At 43.9% G+C, this 26,997-nt stretch overlaps 2 protein-coding genes across 2 annotated transcripts in view; both read right to left on the bottom strand.

Annotated features, from left to right (window-relative positions):
* mrtfba (myocardin related transcription factor Ba) overlaps positions 1-10,261 on the bottom strand; it is a 40,679-nt gene extending 30,418 nt beyond the window's left edge. Inside the window, 2 exon segments of the mRNA XM_048232420.1 lie at positions 3,763-3,838; positions 10,025-10,261. The gene's annotated coding sequence lies outside the window, so the exon portion shown is untranslated.
* A 137-nt stretch (positions 10,262-10,398) lies between these two features.
* Positions 10,399-22,052, bottom strand: ercc4 (excision repair cross-complementation group 4). Its single transcript, XM_048232417.1, has 11 exons — positions 21,557-22,052; positions 21,167-21,347; positions 17,958-18,153; positions 17,435-17,642; positions 15,819-15,999; positions 14,402-14,527; positions 13,844-13,951; positions 12,972-13,557; positions 12,412-12,504; positions 12,081-12,193; positions 10,399-11,494 (listed from the first exon to the last, which is right to left on the bottom strand). Exons 1-11 carry the CDS (start codon positions 21,731-21,733, stop codon positions 10,761-10,763), a joined length of 2,703 nt encoding a protein of 900 aa, XP_048088374.1. The 5' UTR covers positions 21,734-22,052; the 3' UTR covers positions 10,399-10,760.
* Positions 22,053-26,997: the final 4,945 nt, after the last annotated feature.

The following is a 26,997-nucleotide window of genomic DNA, read 5'->3' as shown; positions in this document are numbered from 1 at the left end:
AAATTGAGAAGCTCTTAATCCGGACACTGAGTATTGATCATATGAAGTCAGTTTTTTTTTGCCTAATTTCCCCATGTAGCCTATTCTGTGGGCTTAGAAGACCTGTTATGCTTTTTCACAAAATCAAGTCAATTTCTTAAAAAAAAGTTTGAAAATGAATTCCATGGATATGACCAAAATGGTCAATCTAGTTAAACCTTGAAGGTTCAAATTGGAACACAATGACAGTCACTGTTGGATAGTGAGAGAGAGAAGCACAGGCAAAAACAAAGAGAGCTGGAGAAACAGACACACAAGCACATGGATCAAGACAGCAAGAGGTATTTGGATTGAGTCAACTTGGGTTCCGGTACAGTCGTAATAATGATCTGCTCTGAATGTCGGACCACATGACAACACAAATAACAATAATGAACACCGTATGATTAGTGTCCAGGGGATCCTTTTCACTGGAAATGAGAGAGAAAGAGACAGCCTACAATCATGGGCCTAATTAACTTCTGACATTAATTATGCTCTGCAGCATGATTTGTTTCTGTTTGGGTGGAGCAAGTCCACAGTGCTGAAGGAAAGTCTAGCCATCTCTCCAAGCATGTGTCTGTGTGTCTGTGTGTATGTGTATGTATCTGTGTGTGTGTGTGTGTGTGTATATCTGTGGGAGTTTGTGCTTTTGTGCACGCATGTATGCTTGTGTGTGTTTGAAGAAACGGCTCCAATTCTGGGCCAACTCTACTGCCAGGCTCCCTCTCTCTCCTTTCTCGTCTGTTCTCCTCCTCCACCCTGCCTGCCTGTCCTGCAGCGTCCAGCGCTCAGTGGGCTTCTGCCTCCCTGAGGATGGGCAGCACCACTGCCCATTTCCTCCATCTCCAGGGGCAGCATGCAGTTCAGCTTTCAAAGGGAAATCTGGATCCCACCCCCCTAAGCATGTGCACGTGCGCAGACACACACACACACACACACACACACACACACACACACACACACACACACACACACACACACACACGCGCGGTAAGCATCATCCTTTTCCATTTGTCTCTTTCTATCGCGCGCACACACACACACACACACACACACACACACACACACACACACACACACACACACACACACACACACACACACACACACACACCATTTCTCTCTCTCTCTTACACACAAATACACACCGCTTTCCTTTCCTTCACAAATACACACACACACACACCCACAGACTCACACACGTTTAATTCTAATCATAAATTCCCTTGGCCATAAAAATAACACAGTGGTGCTCGCTGAGGACTCCAGATGTTCTCAGACATACCCCACACTCCACCGGGCCCTTGCGACAGTCAGCTGGGGCTTCCAGGAAAACTACAGGGCCTGGGAAGGCAAGGGGGGGGGGGTGCTGGGACTCACACATGAAATATGCATTGAGGTTGAAAACGAACCAGACCTATGCTACAAAAAAATCCTGTGGTCGCTGATGTAATCGGGGACGTGAAACAAGGATATGTCGGCAGACGGAAACCCGTTGCGTCGACAATAATTATGAGCTGCCGTTGTGCCGACCGGCGCGGGAGAGAGGTGGTGAAAACAGAAACGCCAGGCGCCGCCACTGCATGAAAATAACAGCGGTCGTCTTCTTCGTGTGTGTGTGTGTGGGTTCCTCTAGCGTCGGGCTAATTCCATGTGTTTAGATAAAGTGCTATTTTTGAAACGTTTGTTCTGCAGAGCTGAGGGGCACACGACTGTCTCTCACTGCTGTTGCCAGCACAGCTCCTGGCCTCTGTGCTGCCTTCCTGTTTGTTTATATTTGTAGGGCTGCATGCCCAGCTATCGCAAACACACACACACACACACACAGACACACACACACACACACACACACACACACACACACACGTTACATAGAATGCGACTCCATTACTTGTCCTTGGAAGCTGCAGTTGCTAAGAGACGCAGCTGCCACCTCCACAAATAAACTTGTGTGAGCGGAGCACTCCTGAGGCCGAATCCTGTGTGTGTGTGTGTGTGTATGTGTGTGTGCGTCTGTGTGCACCGGCCTGGGCTCACTTCAAAAAACGCGGTCTGTTGCTTCGGTATCATCTCCATATCCATCCCAAAAGGGGAGCCACTGCACCAACACACCAACGCTCACTGCTATTATTTTCTTTCTCCAAAATGTACAGCAGGATCCCTCCTGACCGAAAAAAGTGGTCAAATATTAATCATCTAAAAGGGCTGTAATGACACACAGCTTATCTCCAACTGTCAGCACTGGGCTGAGGTAAAACACTGATATTCCAGAGCACGGTGCACTAATTTAATAAAGTCTCAGGAATCCAGGCCTCTAACTAAATTTAACACGCCAATAGATAGCCGTGGCCTCGAACCATAATAGTCCTGATTACATGCCTATAACAAAACAAACTCGAAACAATTATACTTTTAATCACTTTACATCAGGACGGCCAGCAAAGTGACAACCGCTGATAAGTACAACACCTCCAGACCCTGACGGGCATAATATTTTTATTATGAGGAACTCCTGCCCTCGTGAAAAGGGGGGAAAAAACTCTTAGGATGCAGCCAAAGGCTAACTGCTATCAATCCAGCGGTGCTCAGCGCCATAAGGAGTAGAGGACATGAAGGGCCAGTCAAAACACGGCAGAAATCAAATTAAAGCCCACTTCATCTCCAGGCTGCCGCTGTTCCAAGGGCCGCTCACACACACCGCACTCTTCAAAAAGAGCCCGAAAGTTAAAATAATACAGCCACTCTTACGGCGATCTACGCACAAACCAATACCAAAGCAGCCTGCTCTTCAGCTGGGGTACCTTGCTGGTTTATCAGAGTCTCGAGACTAGGCCAAAGAGCGCAGTGGAGCTCTTAAACCAAATAATCAATTTTGGTTTCATTTTTTGGATCTCATTCATGCGTTCCGAGTTAATTTGTAGTCATTGGAAGGTTTAACGGTCCTTCAAAGTCTAGAAGTCTTTAAGTGACTGAGTATAAACATATTACTGTGACAATCTCTTTGGTAAGCTTATCTTCCCTGGCTTTTGCCAGAACAATTCTGCAAAACGTACACCACAACCAGCTGACAAACCACCAACTGGTGGTGATCTATTAAAGACTTGCGGTACGGGCGAAAGGATGTGGTCACTAGTGTGACAACACGTCAGGGAAACTTCACAGGGTGCAGCGCCGCCTCAGAACTGCTTCCTCCCATGTGTCCGGACAGCTGATGCCATCCCATTCTATCCCAGCACCCAACTGGATCCAACTTCAGTTGAGATGCGAATGAATTGGCAGTGACGCTCGTCTAAATTAAGACTCTGTAGTAAAGCCGCACAGGGAGCAGAGTATCAAGCTCGACCTGGCATGATACTCGGCTAAATAGAGAGGGAAGATGAATGAACTCTTTAACTATAAAGACATTTTCCGGAAGGCATCTCTTAGATGTTCACCTTTAATTGAACATCCTGAATTCCACTGACTCACTCATAAGCTACAGACATCAAAGTTTCCACTCCCTTCCTCAATGACCTTCAGTGACCCTTAGGTACTCCTCGGTAAATCAATGTTACAACAACAGGGGTACAGGCAAAGGCAGAATTCAACTTAATTTTGTTGAGCTTGTCAGCTTACTTAAACACAAAACAGACTTTTCATTCAAACTACTACCTACATCTCGAGTGAAAGTAGGCCCTGTTGTACTTTCACTATGTGATCTGAAATGCTTTCCCACTGACTCATCGGCAAACACTTGCTTACCTTAATGCTGGTAAGAGAGGGACGAAACAGAGGGTGACCAGACTTTGTGTTCAATCTCTAAGCCATGGAGACCGACCTGTGAGGTAGGGGTAGGGGGAGGGAGGGAGAGAGAGAGAGAGAGAGAGAGAGAGAGGGGAGAGAAAGGAATTTCAATTAGGATGAAAATGAAAACGAGCCTGTTCATTCACAGTTCACACTGCAGTACAGCATTCGCCCAAGACAGCAAGAAGAGGATGAACTCAGATAAAGTTTTGGCAGGCGTGAACCTGTGCAGCAGCAGCAGCGATGTGTGGCTTTTTTAAAACGGTACAGCTCTCCACAGCAGACCTCCAAGCACTACTTGTGTGTGTGTGTCTGAGTGTGTGTGTCATGAAAGGCTTAAGTGGTTGCTATGGCAACGGATCACGGTTTCTCTAGCGACAGAGGCTACAGATGTGCGTAAAGAAGAACCACGCTCCTCAAAGGGGATCCGGGGGCCGATATTATCTCTGCTCACTCAGAGGCTGGCAAGCTTTTCTGAGCACAACCCGCAGCGGTAATGGCGAGAGCCGCGGACAGCTCAGGGCCGTCCTTCTGAATAGGCAATTAAATATTCATGGGCAACCTTTTAATTAACTTAGCCAGTTTTAGAATGCGCTCCTGTTGAGGGGTTCACATTCTCCTGGCAGAGTTTTAACTGCCTCTGCTGGGTTCACTAACCTGGGACATTGCCTGGTGGTGATGTGTCATGTTGGCTAAAAATGACACTGCTTTTGGTTATCTTGAAGTCAAACTATCCCAATGAGTGGGCAGAGGTCAATGCATGGGGGAGGAGTGAAAGCATATCTGCCAATCAACATGTCAGTCATGTGGAAGAGCAAAGTGACAAACATGTCAGGACGGCTCTGACAACAATGAAGAGTGATGGCAAACATTGCATAACTGTCCAACATTCCTCCACGATGTTGTAATGGAAAGTGACAACCTAACCTAGGTGATAATTTCAATATCCTGTGTGATTTCAGATTGGCAGGCTATTTTTTTTCCATCCTCTCTTTTCCACTGCCACTATCAACGATAGAATTTCTGAGTTTTTGAGACTACACAGATCTCAGTCACATTGTATTGTTTCATAAACTTTAATCTCCTTGATATCTCCAATGACCCCACACAACTGAAATGACTCAATATTTTATTCATTTACTTTTGTGCACATTCTTATGGGGAAGATTGTGTGCATGTTAACATGTAGGGTAAAAAATAAAACTTTAAACATCTCTACAAAAAAAACATCTGGTATGATTACCAATCACTTAAAGTTTACAAAACAGGTTCAAGGTTTTTTCCCTCGGACCACCTTCTGCATCCTGACTCGGCTCGCGTACCCCCACCATCCGAAAAGAAACACATTCTATTGACGTGCAACTGGTCTATGAACTCTCACGCAGTGTGGAGAACAACATTAGACTGGTTAGATAGCACCTCACTGCAAACCACACACTGTGTCTTTGGGCAATCTGTCCCCCAATCCACGTGAAGCCTAGGCCTAGGCTACTTTTGATTTCTTCGCGCAGTCTTTTCTGTCTTGTCCTTTCTTTTATCCCCCTGCGCTCCACCTCCACCTTCATCATTCTGCCCCCCATCTAGTGTTAATTTTGTCACCTATTTTTAATTTAGTCTTAGTCTTGTGACGAAACGTCCTTTTTGTCTTTATCATATTTAGTCATTCAAATATCATTTTTGAATTGCGGAGTACCGTCACTACAGTTGAGTATGCACTCTGACTGCCATACCAACGGGCCTGGCTTTTTGGTGTTGCAGTCAAGTTTCAGGTTTAGTGCCCCGGAGACCAGGGTTCAAGACTGGGTGGGGTCACTGCTCTCTCCCTTCGCTACACCCCCAGACACACACACACACAGGTACACCCCCCCCCCCCCCCATACACACACACACACCATTACCCATTACATTACCACACACACACACACACCCACGGGTATCCCCCTCCCCCCCAACACACATACACCATTACACCATACCTCCCACACAAACTCCTACTGTAACTCTTCCTTCCTTTTAATGAAGGATGAAGTAGAATACTGTGATAGTCTAGTCTTGTTGGTCTGCATTGGCCAACACAATGGCCAAGGCTTAAACCATTTTCACCATTATTCTAAAGATATTTAGGCTAACAGGGCAGGCACAATGATGTCAGGTGTCTGTAGGTCGCAAAACACATGCAACTGCTATGTCAAATAGGCATCTGACAAGAAAAACGATACATCTAAGCTTATAAACTCCTACATCTCAAGCCCAAAAAGCATTAAGGAGTCGTTAGCATTAAACTGGGTTTAGTCTATCCCTTGATTGTTTTGTCATAAGTGAAACAATAACAAAACTATAAAACTAGTGTGTTTGACATCCCAAATTAAACACAAGTGAGCTGGTCTCCAGGCCCTCCACGAATCTTTCGTTCCTGGAAAGACCTGAGGAGCCGATGAGGCTGATATGACGGGTTAACGATGGCCGCGGCCCAGGGACCCCAGCTGTTTCTATTCACCGACAAAACACAACGGCCCCTTTCACCTCCTCGACCGACATCACAGCGCGCCGCACTTAAAACAGCGGGGGCCCAACCACGCTTGTACGCCATCTCCCGAGGACACAATGGCGCGCGGCTACACCTGAACCGTGACTAAACACTCGCTGGTAAACATCAAGGCCACTGCAAGCTATCAGCGGGGCCGCCTGCCAGCTCTCCGGGCCCGTTCTGCCACAAACACAGGGGTCAATCACTGCCATGTGTGTATCAAACAGGACGCGACTGGCCATAGGTGTGGACCGTGTGGGTGGAATAGAAAAAATAAAACCTGTGTGGACAGATAGCACGACTCAGGTCGGGATTTGAAAGTTAACCTTTTATGGATGTGTTTTCTTTCCAAGGAAGGTGGCTGTTATATATTAACCGGTGGCCGTGTTGCTTATGATTGCAGGCCAAACAGTTTTATACTGAGGGCAATAGAAAGCTGTCAGCTCAAGAGTTGAATCAATGAGCTATTTTTTGTCTGGACAATGTTATCAGTCCAGCCCCAGCACAGACAGGCACACAGGCGCACACACACACACACACACACACACACACACACACACACACACACACACACACACACAGCACTGCCTTCAGAAAGGAGGCATATGGTGTGCTCCGTGTCATGCTGTGCGATAGCTCAAGTTAAGTGGAGCGATGGTCGGCTTAACCTTTAGGAGGAAGCCACGGTGCAGCTTAAAGGCAGGAAACACATGTGCAAAGACCTGGGGGAGTCGCATCTCTGCATCCTCAATCAACAAGATGATCCACTCCAAATGGATCATATCAAGCCGGAGCAAACAAATAAACTCACACGAATGCCCGGTCCTCCTTTTCCTCAACACTACAAAGCAGAGAGGGGTCAGTGGTGGTGATCTTAAAATAGCCTGCTGGCTCAAGTGAGTGTGCTAGAATAACAAGAAGGACTATAAACACACACACGCACACACACACACACACACACACACTCAATCAATCAGTCACACCTCCACCCACCTTTATCACAGACAGAATGGGCCTCTAGTAACCCAGAGACTAGCCTACTACACCACAACACAACACACACACAGGCTTTGTATGGAACATAGAGCAGGACTGGCTGCTGCTGCTGTTGCTGCTGCTGCAGTTTGTTTTCATACTAAAGGGATTTGTAAACTGAAATGAATACACAATCAAGCAAGTCAGAAACTCAAGAAAGGCGTTGCAGTATACATAAACTGACGATGCACAACATGAATTGTGTATGTTAGAACATATAACAGTTATAAGTATATTTTTATAACATAATCCATAGACTGCATGTACCGTGACAAAGTGGAATTCCAGTGTTGCATCTAATATAAGGACATCCAAGGTCAGCTTTAAAGAGAAGTCTAGTGGACAAATGAATTTAAATTCCACCAGCCCCAGCTGACTCCTGTCCGACTAACGTGAACAAAATGTCCAACAAAACTACGGTTCCTTCCGGAGATAAGGCCCTTTTGAACCCACATCCTGGTCAGTGTCGAGAAGTGCAGCCCTCTCCCTGGGCTGCAACGACATCCCCCCACTGAGACCAGGCCTATCAGGCTGACTGCATTTCCTGGCCAACTCGACGCAGTCTCTGCCTGCTTCAAGACTGCGCCACACTAGAGCCAAGGCTGTCGACCAAAATAAGAAGCACTTGTAACAAGTTAATGAGAGCCTGTTCGACAGAAAATGCGAAAGAGTGGCCACAAAGAGTCAAGGCTCTGGCAGGAGGCTCCACATTGCTGACCTCAAGCTCTCTGTTTTGGTTCCCGTGAGCGCTTTGAGAGAACTTGGGGATGATCTCATCAAAGCAAAACTAGCTCGTTAAGCCAAAATCAAGATCTGGCAAATGCGGAGAAATCCACTCGATCTCGAACGCAGTGTAACCGGAGGAAATCTTTCCACAGATTGTTCCTGGAGAAAAATGAGTGTGCAACATGCCATTAATGGTGATGTGTTTAAAATTGCTGCACCAAACAGACCATTATCTGGCAGGCATTTTAAATCGCAGGACATGGCACAGATGGAGGCACACAAAATAAAGCAAGCAAAAACATGACATACATTACCAAGCAATTGCAACGCACAGCAGCATGACTAAGCCTCACTGAAAACATTTTCACTGAGGGCGACATACCACTGCATGACGTCAGCTTATTACAGAATAAACAAACAGAGGCGTGGTGTGTGTGTAGGCTATACACTGATAAGATGTGCCTAAATAATAAAATCTTAAAATCATTGGGTCCTAGATTCTCTATCTCAAGTTTGACTCAGGAGCTGAGAGAGTAAGTCCAGTCTCGACCACATGATGTGCTGATGTCAGTTCTGAGAAATTTGTCACTGAATCTCATGGGACATAGCCCTGGAATGTGACGCCTCCCTGAATCACTGCTTGGGAACAAAAGCTTGGTGAAAAACATGTTTTATTGAAAGGCACCACAGCTCTCATTTGCAATCTGCAGCACAATAGGGTGCAGCTCTGTAATTAATTTACACTTGAAACACAAACTCGTTTTTAGGATTAGACAGCATCAATCAGATCTGTTGCCATGACATAATAAGGTGCTTGTTTATACAAACACCTAGCTGGAGACAGCAGCCGAGTTTGTGTCTGGGATGTAACATGAACTCAGCACACCTGTGAATGACTCATGGGTTGTGTCATCAAAAGAGTGGCAAAAGCGACCCTTCCACCCTTACTTTCATCAGTCCCTGCTCCAATGGTACCGTTTTGATGCCTTGCTCATTTGATGGCAACAGGTTTATTCGACTTCATGCAGCACTGTGCAGATCTGGCCGAACGTAATGCATGCTGGATTTGTGCTGCATGAAGTCAAATGAGCCTATTCACACACCTGATTTCCGATGTGGTGTCACAGGAAAAACCTAATAACACTAGTGACATACATCAACTTCAGAGGGAGACCTACCACAACTGCATACAGTGCTGAGCTTACTGTACTGAACTTACGGCTGGATGGGGTGCACCATAAATAAGTAACCTTATCGGTATACAGTAGACGGTATAATTTGTGGCCACTAATAAAGACATGTATTTAAAATATTTCCCCTTTGTGTCTAGATCTCTGCGTCGCAATGGTTGACATTGCCTTTACATTGTTACTGACAGTGCACAGTTCAGGGATTTAGTAATGGAAATAAGGAATGTACCTAGGCTACCACAACCTTAGGGCTTGTACTAACGTCAGCCCTTCTGAATATAATTTGGGACACCTTGTCGTGTGACAATCGTATTACGATGTGAACGACTGTCAAGCGAGTCTGAAAACATAAACAACCATTCCAGCCAACAACTAACATGGCTAGCTTGCTAGCCAAGTAAACGCTTTATCTCTAAGGCTAAGTAATTGTCCAAAATGAATGTCGCATGTGTTATCATTACTGTTAGAAAATGAGCATTTGTTCGCTGCTAACCAAAAAAAGTCTACATGACTGACAATATTTTTCGAAGAAACTGTTGAACATTAATGAGGCTGGCACAATGGTCTGCCCTGTTATGTTAGCTGGGCTGCTAGCTGGCCAGCCCACATATTCTACAAGCACTACGTTAGATCTATAGTACTGCATGAGCGACGGATGTCTCATACTAATGTCACCAAGCTGCTAGACAGCATAGCTATCTGAGACAATAGCTATATTTCTTTCACCTATAAGCAGCCTTACCTTTAGTCTTTATGGTTGAAAATGCCCACCTCAGCGTAGTCGTTGGCTCAATGGTCCACTTAAGACTATTACATAAACAGGACTCAATTTCCTTTTTTTGTTTAGTGCTGAAGTTTTACGCGGAATAAAATGGCCGCTGCTGCTCGTCTGCCTACAGTGACGCAATCGGGAGCTTTTGACTCAACACTTCATTTTCAAGATTACCTGAGGAGGGCGCCAAGCAAGTGTGGGTCAATGCATTTACGAACAAATGGGAGTTTGAGTTTATGGAGTTAAGTTGATTGCATTTTGTAGCTCTACAATTTGTTTCCTACAAACCAAATGATTGAGCCAAAGATGCAGTGATGCAGGTAAAAATATTATCTGGTACCGAATGCTTTTCATACTGCTTCCACATTTTATTCTACAATAAAATATAAAAAAACACTTTCATATTTCATTTTGTCCTGCACTTTCACAAAATAATTTAGCAAAATTACAAAATTACTACACATTTTTAAACGAGTGCATGTACACCACAGTGTGAAACATTTTGCCATCTTACATGAAACAGAAAAACTTTTAAGTTAAAGTCCTTAGAGAGCCTGAAGACATTAAGGCATTAATTCCACATTCCACATGGCTTTGAATTTCCAAATCATTCTGTAATAAAATACCGCCAGATTCTAAATTACCCTCAACCTGCAACCTCAACACTTCATGGCAGCATCCTCTCTGAGGGTCTCAATAGTTCTGTTTAAGACCGTTTCCCTTTCTGCCCTACACTGACCTCTGAAGTGAAGTGCAGGAATTCGTACAACTGCCTGGCATTGTTGGCACTGGCCAGGATCTCTGCCAGCCTCTCCTGACTGAGAGTGACCAACTCTGCCAGGCTGTTCACGTGCTTGATAAGTGCCCGGCAGTTCTTGGTGCTGACGCCAGGCATTCGCAGCAGCATGTCGTACGGCCCGGGGTTGTATAGGTCAGCCGACTCGGCAACAGTGTCCGACTCGGCGGTGACGGCCTGTGCGGCGGCGGCGTCCGGCTCCTGCCGGCCACGCTTCAGCTCGTGGAAGAGCTCGGCGGTGGCATGGGGCGAGGGGCACCAGAGGAAGCGCAGGCGCGGGAAGTGCAGCGTGAGGAGTGTGAGGCGCGAGGTGATGTCCGAGGCCGAGATCTCGGCCCGCAGGTCGCCACGCCCCACCAGCGAGAAGGGCTTGGCAGGGTCGAACTCAATGAGCAGCACGGGCCGGCGGTAGTAGCGCGTCATGGACAGGCACTGCGAGTAGAGGCGCCCGCTCTGCAGTGAGCCGATCAGGTCGCTCACGCTCTTGCGCTCCACGCACAGCTCCGGCGTCAGGATGTAGTCGCCCACCTCCAGTGTGACCGGCTCGATGTCCAGCCCGCGCCGGTGCAGCAGGGACGGCAGCTCGCTGCGGAACTCACGCATGTCCACGATCACGCGGGTGGGCTCCTTCACTTCCTGACCCCCTGAAGGAAACAAATACAGTAGATACATTATTAACATACATAATAGTGATGGACACATTCATAACTGATGTGAAGAAAGGACGGAGCAGCAAATCCAATCAAAAACTGATTTCAGGTGCTGAACACAGGTCACCATGATACAGAAACCTGGGTGGACTGTGGTATTGCCTGATGACCTGAGGGTCGAAGCGTTCATAAAGAGTACAACAGTTCAGTGTTTATGCCGACGTTATTCCTATTTAACTGATGCAAACCTGTCCATCCGTGTGGGCTAAAACATGGTCAGCTTAAAAATATCACCATCAGCACACCTCCATGGCTATTTTGAGCACATTTCACTGGCATGCAGACTGGCTTGGAGATTAACTGTGCTGCAAAATAGAGCTACTTTCCACTCAGTTTTGTTTTATGAGTATAGCAAGAAAGTTTTACGAGCTCAGCTATATCTGTTGTAGTCTGGCGTGAAGGCCGTGACCGTGGCTTATGCCAAACTCCTGCCCTACTGTAGCCCAAAGAACAGTAAAAAAAACAAAATAGCAGCAGAACAATGCGGATCAGAACGAAATGAAGAAGTGAAAGAGCATACCTGCTTTGCGCGTGTTGGTCGTGGCGTTGGCCGGCTCCTGACTTCTCACCAGATCAGAATTGGTGTCCCCTCTCCCCTCTCTCTCCTCGGGTACTACCATGGTAGCTTTCTCCCTGTTTGTGCCGTCACAAGAAATGATTTAGTAACAAAAACAAAAAAACATCTGAGCCTCAGGACCATGTATATTCAATTTGCTTCCAAATGTTGCAGATTATGTTAATGTAATGTAGAATGCAATACAAAATGCAATTTTGAGGCGCGACGGCTTGATCAAATTTGCTTATTCCAATTTGCCACACATTATGAGTGAAGTGCTTGCACAGCTGCTCACCTGATGAGGTGCTCAAATGCTTGCTTCTCTTTGTGCAGGGCTGTCAGGTATCTCTGCTCCTCAGTGGAGCCAGTGTAGATAAGGAAGTAAACCCTGGAATGCAGACAGAATGAATGCAGTCACTGTTCCATCATCACATGGAGCTATCCAGCAGCATGCTAATGACATGACATCCAGACAAATTATACTGCACATGAACTGGCTACTTATGAAATATAAATGTATAAAACATTTATACACATATACAACTCTTAACAATAATAATATATTTTTATTATAATCAAAACATAACCTTAATAATATCAAATATAGTCCACTAAAAACATTGAATTAATAACATACTCTATCCTGCAGGTGAGAGAAAGAAAATATACATATGACTGTCGAGAAAAAAGAACTGAAGTCATCAAGCTAATTTAACAAAGGACAAATACAGATTCCACAGACACTAAGCATTGAGGCCTCAGTGACTCATTGCAGAACAAGTAACCATGAGGAGATTGAGATTCAGCTGAGAGGAGACTACTGAGCTTCAGACCAGACGACTTCTGTGCACATACCGCAGAGGCTTTCCTGGCCGGCTGGCTTTATAAATCTCCAGCTGACGCACAAAGCTGAGCTCAGCGTCGTACAGCACCACATAGGTGGGCTCCACCTCGTGCAGGACCCGTGTCAGACTGTAGGGGTCACTGCACCCCCGCAGCGGGTGAATGACTGTCAGTGGCTCTTTGAGAATGCCGTAGTAGGAGTCCGAGGACAGATTCAAATCCAGCTCCTCTTCCTCCAGCTCCTCTTCCTCCCCCTCCACCGATTTGCCTCGTTCTTCCTCTCCTCCGCTGCGCATGGCATCCTCCTCTCCCTCCCTCCCCATCATCTGGGTGAGGGTGAGAGAGGGTCGGGGGCTCTTGGCGCCGGCTTTTCCCTGCTTGGCTTTGGGCCGTTTGCCCTTCGAGTTCTTGCTGGGGCCCTCCTTGTTGCCCGGTCGTTTGGTTTGTTTGGCCAGCTCCGAGGTGGAGACGGTGAAGGCCTCCCCTTTCCCGATGGTGCGGTGGTACAGACGGGTCAGCAGGGCCTCGGCCCCACGCTGAACGTACTCCCTCAGCTGAGCACAGGTGCGGTCATCGCTAGCACATATTAGAACCCGACCTGCAGCATGAGAGTGAATGTACACAGATTACACACACACACACAATACCACACACATCTACAGAACACATGAATGCAGTCATGTCTATATACAACACACAGTCACACGCATACATGAATGTCATGCATTTCATGTATTTGAAATATGTGCATTCACACACTCACTCACACACACACACACACACACACACACACACACACACACACACACAGTACAGTAAGTCTATGCAAACAATCACCTCACACACACACACACAAATAAATAAATTGCAGATGTGTGTCTGACCTGGAGTATCCTCCCGGCTGCTGTTCTCCTTCTCAATCTCCCGCATCACCTCTGACAGAGCCTCCCACTTAGGGTTCCTCTCCAGCACCAGAACTCTTTTAACTTCCACTACAAACAAACACACACAAACACAAACACAAACACACACACACACACACACACACACGCAAATCACTCAAAAGGTGACACAGTGCGTCCCAAACCGACAGTCAGCAGTATCTGAGAACACCGACACAATGGTAACGCTGAGACTATGAGACCAAAAATAGAAATGACTTTCAGGAGTGCATGAAACCGTGCCTGCGCCTTCAGAGAGCACTTATTTCATTCAGAGTGCCCTTTCCCTCTCCCCAATAGCTCCCAGTAAGCTACTTTTAAAAGCAGTTAGACTCATTTGCATCACTTTTGACAAAATACCTCATATCAAAGCAGCTTTGCCGGGAGCAGAACCCTGAAGTGCTAACCAAATCACTTTTACAGTCGCCTTGAGCTTTCGTTGGGAGTTCTCTGAAAACCAGATAAAGAGTGATGGATAAAAGGGTCTGGGAAGTGCTGTACCGGGAGTGGGCTTCTTCTGCTCCTTCTCCTCCCCCACCTTCTGCCTCTTCTTGGCCTCGGGGATGCTGTAGACACGGTGACGAGCGTTCACAAACATGGAGTTGCTGGAGTCCAAAAAGAGCCATCCTGTCGAGATGAAAGACTGCTATCTTTTGAGGCCGCACAATTAGCCGAAAATCTACTGATACACACATCTCAAATCTCTTACCAATCAGAAATAATTTTATCATAGCATATCAAGTATGTCACACTGTGTCACTATATTATGAAGAACACAGAATATACAAATATCTGCATTCATACCAACATTAAAACTGATATTGTCTAAGTCAATCATATTTGCCACAGACATACATATGTTCCAAAGGCATAAATTAAGGTGATATGTATTTTTTTTTATATATTTTTGGGCTTTTTGCTTTTATCCAGATAGGACAGTGAAGAGCAACAGGAAGCAAGTGGGAGAGAGAGATGGGGATGGGATCAAGAAAAGACTGGATCCAAACCCAGGTCACCGTGAGCACTTGGATACGAATGCACTGCAGCTCTCTCAAAAGTATTTTTTTTTTAAAGACCCCCTCCAGCAAATTCAATTTTCTAACCTTTTAAATGTGTCTGTTTTATGCTATTTTTGTGTGACACATATCATGAGCGAAATAAACAGTAAAACACCCTGGCTGAGTTACGTAACAATGAGACTCAACCCTGACTGACTCATGGGGTGGAGATTTCCGAATCATTTCGGAAAAAAGCTTTAGTGAGAGATGCATCTGCACAGTTAGCTTTACAAGATAAGCAGTCTAATGGCCCTTTCCTTTTGTAATGTGTCAGAGTTAGCTGTCTGACATTAGCATAATATTGTTTGCTGTTTGAAAACATTGTCAAACCGAGTTCAGAGCCTATCTATTATGGTATGATGAGTTTCTTATGTTGTACAAAGCAATAGAAAATGAATACATTACCATTTTGATGCATCAACTTGCAAGCGACCTTGGCTGAATTACTCCAACATTAGAATCTGCCATTGTATAGCATTGTGTAAATCTAAGTCTACTTAAGGTTAGAGATGCATATGGGAGCTCCATAATGCAAACAGGTGAAGTTGTGACCAGTGGGCAGGGTCAATTAGCCCTTCACAGCAGAAACAAGGCTGAGAGTGTAGAGATGCAAGCCATTTCAAGGCCATGTCAGGATTTTTTCCATTAAATAAATAAAAACAAAGAACAAAGATGAGCTTTGTGAGATAATTATTGGCTGGAATGGGTCTTTAAGATAAATTATAATGAATTTATAATCATTTATAATATGTGAAATCATTATATCTTTAGTGTAGGCCATATTCCGCATCCCTAATATCAGTCTTTGGCCGATATTGTCCTTTTAACTACACGTTAAACCTCTTATGACAAAGCTTCACCTGAGTTGCTTCCAAAGTTCTTCTGGCTCGAACGAAGGGACTCCAGCAGGTTGAGGAAGGTCACACAGTCGTACTGGGTAAGGTAGAGGAGGAGGGTTCTCAGGATCTTCAGATCATGCACCAGAGACTTGGTTTTGGCTCCCAGCTGGTGCCATAAGGGATCCAGATAATGACGAACAGTCTGGGGGGAAAAAAGAACTCCCAAGCTCAGTGTGAGACACAAAAATGTCCATAAAATCAGTAATGTAGAATGTACCACAGAGCACCACAAGATAAGAAGGTTACTTCAACTCTGTCAAAATAAACCACTGTCAAGTATCTTATACCCATCCACCATCTTATCTGACTATAGAGTGCAACATTTAACTAGTGAGGTTCAGTCAATGTGTTTCTGCTGCTAAAATGGTACCGGTCTGTTACAGAACAATTTCTCTATAAACTTCAAAACAAGGCATTTATCTTTATACAATTACCATATTTAGGCTGGATCAGTTACATGTACAGTTTAGAGGTTAACTGACAACCTTTTCTGGCTACTGCATGTTAGCCCAGCTCCTTAACCACTACGCTACCACCGCGCTCTCTCTATTTGCATGTTAACGAATGATAAGCCTTTCAATGATTTATGCTTTTCCGATTTACTCTTCCAAAAGTTCTGACTGAAGTCTGCTGGTACCCATGTGTCACACATGTTCCACAGCAACAACACCACTGGGTGGCTTAATATACTTCCCCATTGTCCTGCGTAATTTAGAATGTGTATTAACCGTATGTTATCTGCACACCTATGAAGTAGATCCAATTTGTTGGCCGCATCACACTTGTATATTAATTCGCCGAACTCGTTAAGTTTAAATGAACTGTCACGTTGCATCCAAGCTGTAAAATAAGGACGTTCAGAACATAGTAACATTGTAGCATATGACGGACGTGGATTTTAGCTAGTTAAATGACATGTAGGCGAAGTAAAATAGCGATGTTTCAAAGCTAAGGTTCATCAGAATCCTGATATATGCCTGCTTGACAACAGTAGAGATGGAACTAACTTTAGCCATAGCAACCATCCTTTTAGAACTAGTAACGGCAGTTTGTGCTGCAAGTTGAGAAATTTGTTGATATGTGCCGGAAAGAAGTAGTTCCACAAACAATACAGTTTTAGAGATTAAAACGTTTCCAGGAAATGAACAAGATGCAAGTGGCAACAGTGGAATAAGCGGGATAATGGACTTCACACCATTCGACTATACAAAGTTAATACACTTTTCTAGATGTTGGGCCGTTTTACCATCTATAACATGTATTAACTTTGTATAGTCGAATGGCGTGTCATCCATTATCCCTTACATATAGGCAGATTATTTAAAAAATGCCAAAAAACGGCCCGATTAATCGGCCAACCAATTATTCGGTCTTCCTCTAGTACCTTACCCTTAAACCCCTTCAATTTGAAATGCAGCTAAGGCCATGACAACAAAGAGATCTATTCATGATATAGGTAACTTGCACAGCACTGCATTTCAACACAAGTTCTGCATAATTTCTGATAGCCTTTTTCTGTTAGAATCAACCATTCTCTTCAACCATGTCCATTCATACACCCCCATACACCCATCCACCTTCTCAAACGCAGTGCCAAGCGAGTTCTCCAGGGAGAGGTCTTCGGCCTCCAAGCTGGGGTTGTAGCGTTTCAGCTCCTTCAGGCAGGCGTTCAAAATGTCCAGCACAGAGCTCTGGATGGCCCGCATGGCCGGCGTCTGCGCCACATGGAGCTCCACCACATCTGGCTTGTGGCGGTCCAGCACGCACTTCACAGATGCCTGGAATCTAATACACACACAGACACACACTCACTTACATTCAGACTTACAATGTATACATCCACATGCTTACACACAATCATACATATTTAGAATGTGAACAGGTACAGGGTGAAATGGTCTGCATAATGTGGCCTATTTTGAAATCAAAACTGTGAATTGTATTTGTAGAAGGAGAGGAGTTAGCATGCTTGATTAAATACTGTCCCTTTCAAACGAAATCTGAACCTTAGCTGCCATAGACGGACATGAACACTATAAAGGACAAAAGTTGAGGACAATATGGTGAACACACAGAAGCTTGGCACAACTGCTCGTTTACCTGGGCCACAGGAAGAGCTTCTTGACAAAGAGGTTCCTCATGACACGTTCCACCTGACAGAAGCCCGAGGAGAAGGACATGGCCTTGTCTGTGAAAGCCTTGATGAAACCAGTCTTATTCTTCTGCCTGAACAGCCGCAGGATAAAGGCCTCCTGACATGATTCAATGATCTTGTGGGCCCGATAAACCAAGATCCCTGAGTGTAAGCACAAGTCAGTCTACATCAGGCATATTGGAATATGTAGTGGAGACATAATGGCTGGATCTCAAACATCTATATGAAGCCTCTTTCCTCGGTCCTCTAGCTGTGTCCCGAAAATCGTTCAAAGCTAGACGTCATTGAGGATGTCTCATTTCTCTAATTGCAACCAGAGGAGGTGAGAACGAAGAGAGGAGAGAAGTGGAAGGGCCGATACACGAGGAAACACAAGAGCATCCTATGCGGAAGCTTTTTTTTAGTCGGAATTGTGCACTCACTGGTCCAAGCTGTCAAGGTGAAAAGGTGCGTGCATGTGCTTCTGTGTGTATGCATGCCTGTGTGTGTATGTGTGTGTATGTGTGCGTGTGTTTATGTGCATGCGTGCGTGTGTGTGTGAAGCTGGAAAGGTACATAAGTCAGTGGCAGAATGCGTGCAAGAGCATACAGTAGAGTAGCTCCTCCAAAAGTGCATAACTGGCTTCATGGCGTGTAAATGACAGACTTAAGTGAAGGGCAGAATGCGTGCAGGCTGGAAAGAGCTTAGTCGCTTTTTTTTTTTTACTTACGCACCCTTATGCACATGGGAGAATTTGCCCCTAAATGTACACATAAATTAATTTATTGTATGGCCCCCCAAGAACAGAGTTCCATGAAAATTGGCATGCATTCAGAGGATGTCATAATAATCATACACTTCAAATTTCGTGCAGTTTTGAACATGCAAGCCAAAGATATCTGCGATTATTTTTACACCTCATTTTTGCTTTTTAATTTTTTATTTTTAACTAGGTGGCGCTATACCACTATATGGTTGTGGAATGGATTGAGATGGCCCCTTGAGACCAACATACAAAAAAACTTTGGTCATCTTAGGCCCTACAGTTCTCGAGATATTCACAGGAAACGGTCTCCGCCCTACCCTCCTTTTGGAGGGTCCGGTGCGGTGGGTGGGCGACGGAGCGGCCCAGTCATTCAGTGTCCTGGGAATCTTTGAGACAAAATTACTTGGAAAAAAAAAAAAAAAAAAAAAAAAAAAAAAAAAAACACTGACTAAACCTACATGACTGCCACTTCGCTAGCGCGGCGGTCATAATAACTATTAGGGCTGGGCGATATGGACCAAAACTGATATCCCGATATTTTGGGGCTGATTGGCGATATACGATATCGATACGATATTGGTATTTCAAACAGAAAGAGCGAAGTGCTTCATATATTCACTCAACACAACAATTATGACAACACAGGCAGTTTTAATTATATTCATTTCAGACTGCTCTAACAGAGCTGTGCAAAAAAGTGTAAACAATAACATAGGCCTACAATAGGCATAGGCTACAGTTGCTCTGATAAAGCTGTGCAAATAACAAAAGACCAAAAGTTGACCCTGACTGACAACGCAGGCCTACATTGTACTGCACAATGCAATAGGCTATTTTGGGCACAACAATATTGAAAAAACCAGCAGTTTTGTCACACAATGCAGTTTTTTTTACCTGTAAGGGTTTGATAGTCTACATTTGCTTGTCATCTAGGCCCTATGATGGCCTAGACATGTTGCTATCAACAACAAAAATAGCTTTAAACAATTAGGCCACTTAAACAACGTAACTGAGTCACTCATCAAGAGTGTGATGGACGCTACCGTCGTTTTGTATGCGTTCATTTTTGCATGTTCCGTTTTGTAAGAAAAATCCCTATGCACGATTGAATGGGGTTTCAGGAATCATAAAAAATTATGCCCTAACTGTTCGCGAGTCGTGTGCATATCCTCTTGATAAAATCAGCGTGTAGGTTGTCTCCCTGAGGACTTTAGATATGCTACTGTATATCGCTAAACGCAAGCATTCATCAGTGTATTTAAATTAGCTAGGCTATGTACCAAAAATGACATTTTACCGTGAGTCGAAGAGCTGTAAACAGTGTTGTGACTTAAATCTGCGTGTACAAAACCACTTGGAGCTCCATTGGAATTTTGATTTTTTACAACGAGAATTCTCGGTCTAGCCGTTGATGTGCCGACGGAATAGGCATCAGCACCAACCTCTGATCAAGGTAAACAAAATCTGACTCGGTGTCCGTCATGTTTGAAAGTTTGTAGTGCTGCGACTGCGGCTATCTGAATGGTCTGAACACAGAAGAGCAAGTGGCTTTGATAAAATGGCCCATTATTTGACATAATACCGGTATTACGATATTGTCTCAACTACATATCGTTTTCAAAAATATATCGGTCGTAGTCGTAATACCGATATATCGCCCAGCCCTAATAACTATTCATTCATGTCTCGAGAACTATCAAACATTACCTCATTATCAGGGTCTACAAGTGGGGATACACCATGTTCATAAGATATTTTTAAGCTTTGGTATAAGCTCATATTCTCTGCAATTTGTGTGTAACAATGGTCTGTTTATTCTAACCTAGGAGGTGATGCTTTGCCGCATCATCAGTAAAAGTGATGCGGGAGTGAGCAAGACATCTCATTTCTCATATGTATCTGTCTCTCCTTCATTCCTCCATCCTCCTATCGTTAATTCCTCGTTTCCTTCACAAAATGAATTAGAAGGGGTTAGGACAGGAGGAAGGAAGGAAGGAAGGAAGGGAGGGAGGACAAATACAGAATTGAGATGCACCCATAATCAATCAGATCAAGACTTTTTGAACCATGTAGGTCCATTAACATCACAAATGCATCCATTGTGTCTAAGGGTCAATAATCAATCTTTGCCATGATGTAGCAGAGGGAGGTATTTCAGTTTTGTAGTTTCCTTTATATAGATAAGACAGTGTAGAGTTACAAGAAGAGAGCGACTCTCTCCCTTTCATGTGTTTTGGCTCTAATGGCCTTCCACATACACATAAAAGTTGTGATTTAACTGCGCAGGAGACTTGTAGGCGCCTTAATGTGAACACTGCTGGCTCATAACCCTTCATATGTTATAAAATATTTCTCAAATATTGTCCACTGAATCATGATGGCAAATATATTAACAAAGAACTGCAAACCTGAGATAAGGTGGGCAGGTATTCTCTCTGTGAGGAAATCCACGACCAAGATACGGCTGGTGACGAAGAGAACCCCACCCTGCGTGTAAACATCATAGCGTTCGCTGCCCTGTACCTCGCTGGTCACGGTTCTCGGAAGGTGGCTCACCCCCTCAGCGCGGAGTTGTTCCGTGAAGTATTCCTGTAATAATTGGTATGTATGATTACAAAAACACTTTACATATTTCGCATGAGTCTGCAACTTGTAAAGGCTGCACAAACCACAACTACTTGACTGACAAGCCAGTGCACTGCTCACCAGAACAGATCTACCGGCTCGTGCAGGTCTACTGAACAGAGCATGCAACACAAACACAGATGGCCTTTCGTGAAATATAACGTTTGCGTTACCTGTTCAGGTTCAGTTGTGTTGAGGAGGAGGACCAGACTTCCCTCCTCGGAATACACTCTCAAGAACTGTAGGATAATTCGGTCGATGCCTAGTCCCTCTGCTGTCACCAATAATCCGTCCGTGGTGAAGAGGCTCAAAAACATCTCTGTCTCATACTCCAAGAGAGGACCCGCCATCGTATTTTTTGGCTTTGAGCTGTACACGCTAGGCTACATGCAACTGTCAAAGGCTACAATTGTCCCTTTTCACAGGGCGAGCTAGCAAGAGTTCAATACAATGCACAGGCAAGTTATGTTGTTGAAAATCAAGATTTGCTATCTCTGATCCAATCAAGACCCGAATTGTATTCTTTCCTGAAATGGGCCATATTTAATATCGACCCTCTTACTTTTGCATTGTTTTAAAATACAAAATGCAGGCTATATCGGCGCGTGAAAGCAACATGTACTGTTGTTCTGATCTGTTTTGAATTCGCAGGATGTTGCGTAAGGTTGTCGTTAGACTCACCACAGATACTGACAGTTACTTTCTAAAGTAAGATTTATACCATTAGCGCCCTCTATTGACGTGGACCATTCAAAATAGTCTAGGACAGTGTTTCTCAAACTTTTTCAGACCAAGGACCACTTAACCAATAAATACAAACCTCATGGACCACATACTGTAGCTATAAAAAAAACAGTAGACCTAGTTCAACAGTAGGCTATATTACACAATAGGCATAGGCTACTCAGTAAACAACCTTGCTTATTGTATTGGCACCTTGCTTATTGTATCATAGGACTCATATGATTTAAACTGGCGTAGCTTACATAGGCAGTGTTGCAGAACTGTTTGGATTTACATACAAGTTGGTTCAAAATTGCAAACAACTCATCTATATTAGATTTTTCCATGTCTGCCCGCCGACCACTTGGGATAGCTTGCAGACCACCCGTGGTCCCCAGACCACACTTTGAGAAACACTAGTCTACAACAATCTGTGAGAAAAAATTCACCCAACTCAAAACTTCAGTTCATGAAATAAAACCTTCCCATGTCACATACCAAAAATCCATGAAAATCCATGGATGTTGCATAGGTCAAAAACTGTACCTTTGGCAGTTTTACTGAACTTTAGTAGCCTACAGGGGATATGTGAAAAATAGGTATTTCAAATACAAAATAGTATTTTGTGATTTGTATTTGATTGGGTTGAAGAAAATGTCTTTGTATTTTGTATCAAAAATACTTTATAGATGTGTTTTTTTGTAGTTTAGAAATATTGCCAAATATTTTTGGTAAACCTACTTTTGGTTATCATAAAAGTGCAAAATGAATGTAGCCTCACTGTTTGCGTGCTATATTAGCACATATGCACAACCCCTCCCTCCATGCCACAGCCGAACTGTGATCACACTTACCTTCCTTAATATAGTTATATATATATATATATATAAATATACACTTTATTCTTGCACTGTTGCATTGTTTGACTTACTCATTTGCACCATCACCATGAAACTCATTCACACAGAGCACCTTGCCTTACCTTACCTTATGCGCAGAGAATCACAGGCTCAGTCCCTGCCTCAGTCATTGCAAGCGCATCTTGTTTGATTAATCACCCACTATGTGGATACTGTTTTTTTTTAGAATTGTGTTATTTAGTATAATTTGTATTTTAGTGTATTTAGTATTTAGTATATATTTATCTTCTACAGTCCTTCTACAGAATTTCCCCTCGGGATCAATAAAGTATCTATCTATCTATCTATCTATCTATCTATCTTTGACTGGTCCTGACTTAGGCTAGTGCAAGATGAGCAATGTGTAGGTTGCTCTCACACCCAATAACCCCCACCCCCCACACCCACCTCAAGTTTCTTTAGAATTTTAACCATCAGTTTCTTGAATCAGCAGAATATGAAACCATTATGTGGTTCCCTGCAACATTGCTAAAAAATGAATCATCCATATGCCCATTGGTGTCAATATAATTTAGCGCTTACACAGTACCCAGCTAGTTAAAACCAACTAAAAGGGTCATGATCCTACCTGATCAACAGCTTTACACAGCTTTACAGTGCAATATCATTCTGGGCATGTATTGACTGACTTCATTGATGTCAGAGACTTCATTCTCAGTATTATATGTCAGTGTACCATGAGTTTGAAGCTATTATTTTAAGGTAATAGAACTGCATTGGGTTGCTTTAAGCTCACATTCTGTGGCTCTCAGTAGAATCGCTGGTTAGTTTGTATCACTTGACAAGTTCAGTTACGACTTCTTGAGTTCATCTCTGATACAGTAGTGTGACGGAGTACCGTCACTACAGTTGAGTATGCGCTCTGACTGCCATACCAAAGGGCCTGGCTCTTTGGTGTTGCGGTCAAGTATCAGGTTTAGTGCCCCGGAGACCTTGGTTCAAGACCGGGTGGGGTCACTGCTCTCTCCCTTCGCTACATACAGTATGGTGTCAGAAGTGGGATGGCTTGCCGTGAGGTCATCGGAAGCTTGCCCAGTGTGTAAGCCGTATGAGGGACCGCCAGGATAGGTTGACCCCTGTGTGAGGGACCCCAGAGATGGGTGAAGCAATTGTGTGTGTGGCACCCTGGGATGGGAGAAGTACGGCTGGTGTTTGCACGAGGGACGCCAGTGTGCGTGAAGTGCATGGGCAAGCTTCCCGAAGGGGAGGGCAGTGTGACGGAGTACCGTCACTACAGTTGAGTATGCGCTCTGACTGCCAAACCAACGGGCCTGGCTTTTTGGTGTTGCGGTCAAGTTTCAGGGTTAGTGCCCTGGAGACCTGGGTTCAAGACCGGGTGGGGTCACTGCTTTGCTACAAGTAGGCTATGAGATGTTACAGACAGGTCAGCATAGTTGATCTGTTGACTGTTTGCAGATTTAGGGCATTTCTCGTAGGCAGAGAAAAGCTCTTGCACTCAAACAGTCAGTGCAGTGATGAAGGAATAGATTAAATTAAGTTTACAAGTGATTTCATGCTCCCTTTAAAGAGTAGCCTATTTTTTAGTATTTTCAAAATACAAAATTACTGTTTTTTATTTTCATACATGGTGTGGCTACTGTAGTTGTACATTAGTTTATTTTCATACACTAAAAATTAGGGTATTTATATTTTATTTGTACATTTTGATGTATTTTTGCCCATCCCTGTCTAGGCCTACTCCTATGTTTTGATGGTCAAGGATTTCAATGACACCATACACAAAATCATAAACACCTCAAGAATCACCATGGCAACCTACTTTACCACCACAACCAAATTATGCTTTTTACATTACATCTCTTGAACCAAACATGAAAACACTGAAAAAGTGATGTCTACTCCTATGTTTGCATTATATTGCATTGTATTGGCCCACATCCATGGACAGATTATGAGTCACTGGACCCCTGGGAACAGACATGAAAAGGCGGTGCAGGTTGAGGTGAAATAGGGGCCCTATTATAACATATCACACATAGCGTAACCTGTGTTATTTGACTGAGGGGCCACTTTCAGATATAAGGGGTGAATAACGTAACCCATGGTATATGATTGAGGGACCCTTTTATGACATATCACACATAGCCTCACCTATGTTATTTGACTGAGGGAACCCATTCTGTAGGGGTGAATAACCCTATTATTTGACTGAGGGAACCCATTCTGTAGAGGTGAATAACCCTATTATTTGACTGAGGGGCCCCATTCAGATATCAGGGGTGAATAACATAACTTTCAGTGATAGTAGCGACTTCACATAGAAGCTTAAGGGCCCCCTGAGTCCTAGGGGCCTTGGGCCTGGTCCCGGTGGGCCCATTCAGTAATGCATGAACATGACCCCTCATGTGATGATAATTTTGTTCTTGACTAAGGCTGCCCCTTTCAAAGATTACCTTGCCAACATGGACAGACCTCAGACCTATAGTCTGGACGTCACCAGTTGGTCCATAGCTTTGTGCATGTGAGAACTCTCCCGCGCCAGCAAGCTGCTGCTGTTCACTGAGGACTACAATCACAATCAGATGTGCGTATTATAGCCTGCACAACATTGTTGGCTAAGTTTAAAACCCAGTGCCAGCGAACTACCAGTGTTCATTGACCTTTAGTCCTGAATGTGCTTGTCCGTATGCTTGTGCAACTGTCAGACATGTAGCAAACCACCCTTCAAATCAATAGAAAATGGGTGTTGAGTCTTAAATAGAGACAGTGTGAAGACTCAACACCCATTTCCATTGATTTGAAGGGCCAAAATGAAAAACAGACACCAATTTTGCAACAAACCAGTCTGAAATAAACCCAAGAAATTCACTAAGGAGAGCGTGGAGAAGTGTCAAAGCAAGAGCAAGCATAAGACAGAACTCTTCGAAAATAAAAGAATGTTCCTGAACAATGCAAGATTATAAAATTCCATGTTAGGTTCAGAGGCCTACTGTTTTTGCTGAAGGATAATGCATTAAAAAATCACTCATTTTAACATATTTCCACTAACTGGATTGTCATGGACTTTTACTATGGTGTTTAGAACACCAATTGAAATATAAAAATGTGTGGGGGGTAATTCAGTTGCAATTAGTTTTGGGTCAGACCTTACTTCACCTGAACTAAAAACATGCAGATGATATAATGTATTCATTAATTCATTAATTAATATACCATTTAAGTACCATTACTTTTAAGTACCATTAAATTTAGTTTGAACTTGAAATAAATCTGTGCCACAGTGGCTTTCACCAAAGAATTTAATTGCCTGATGTCATGTAAAACCATAATCTGAACAGGTCTAAACAAAGCTGAAACATTATAATGATGCATTATAATGTTCCATGCGGTGGAGCCCATAGGTGTAAGCTTCTAAACACACAGCACTCTGTCAAAAAGAATGGATCATTACATGAATCCCCGACAAAACAAGACTTAAGTTGCATGACCACAGAAGCCACTAATTCATCTATGCTTCAGACAACTTTATAAAAGGGCCAAGTGAGAGGAGTAAGAAAAAAGGATTCCACTTTGTGATGACAGGGTAACACAGTGTGTTGTTTGTGCTGCTAATTCTGTTTGGCTGGGCTATTTAGGTGTGTGTGCTTTCACTGAACCAGTCACATACAGAGGAGTGCAGCCACAGCTCAGAATAGCACAGACGTGTAAGTGGAAGAGCAGAGGAGGAGATTAACCCCCCACCATGTGCCTTCTCTGTTGTTGCCACTTCTGCTCTTTGTATTGAGCAAATTTAGCACAAGGCTGTTTTGTATTGAATGAAAGACTTTTAGCAAGTGCCATTCTCACCTAATACTTTCATGTTTTGTTTATCTGTTTCCACCTCCCCCAAGCCAAACATGTCCATACCCTATGACTAATCTGTTTTAAATGATTCATAGCACATGCAATAAGAACATCTTGCTAAGAACAATTAGGGTCTCTCAGGAATTCGTAATATAGGCTACTTACAG

Source organism: Alosa alosa, chromosome 22, assembly GCF_017589495.1.
Source record: "Alosa alosa isolate M-15738 ecotype Scorff River chromosome 22, AALO_Geno_1.1, whole genome shotgun sequence".
Classification (NCBI taxonomy): Eukaryota; Metazoa; Chordata; class Actinopteri; order Clupeiformes; family Clupeidae; genus Alosa; species Alosa alosa.
The sequence above is the reverse complement of the archived record's forward strand: the minus strand, read 5'-3'. Positions and strand labels throughout refer to the sequence as shown.

Bases quoted from the DNA above. Each gene is read 5' to 3' on its own strand.
- ercc4 (XM_048232417.1), bottom strand. From the start codon at position 21,733: ATGGCGGGTCCTCTCTTGGAGTATGAGACAGAGATGTTTTTGAGCCTC. The intron at 13,952-14,401 runs GTACAGCACTTC...GTTTGTTTGTAG, and splicing joins GCAGAAGAAGCCCACTCCCG to TGGAAGTTAAAAGAGTTCTG. The intron at 12,505-12,971 runs GTATGTGCACAG...TCTGCATTCCAG, and splicing joins CGGCCAGGAAAGCCTCTGCG to GGTTTACTTCCTTATCTACA.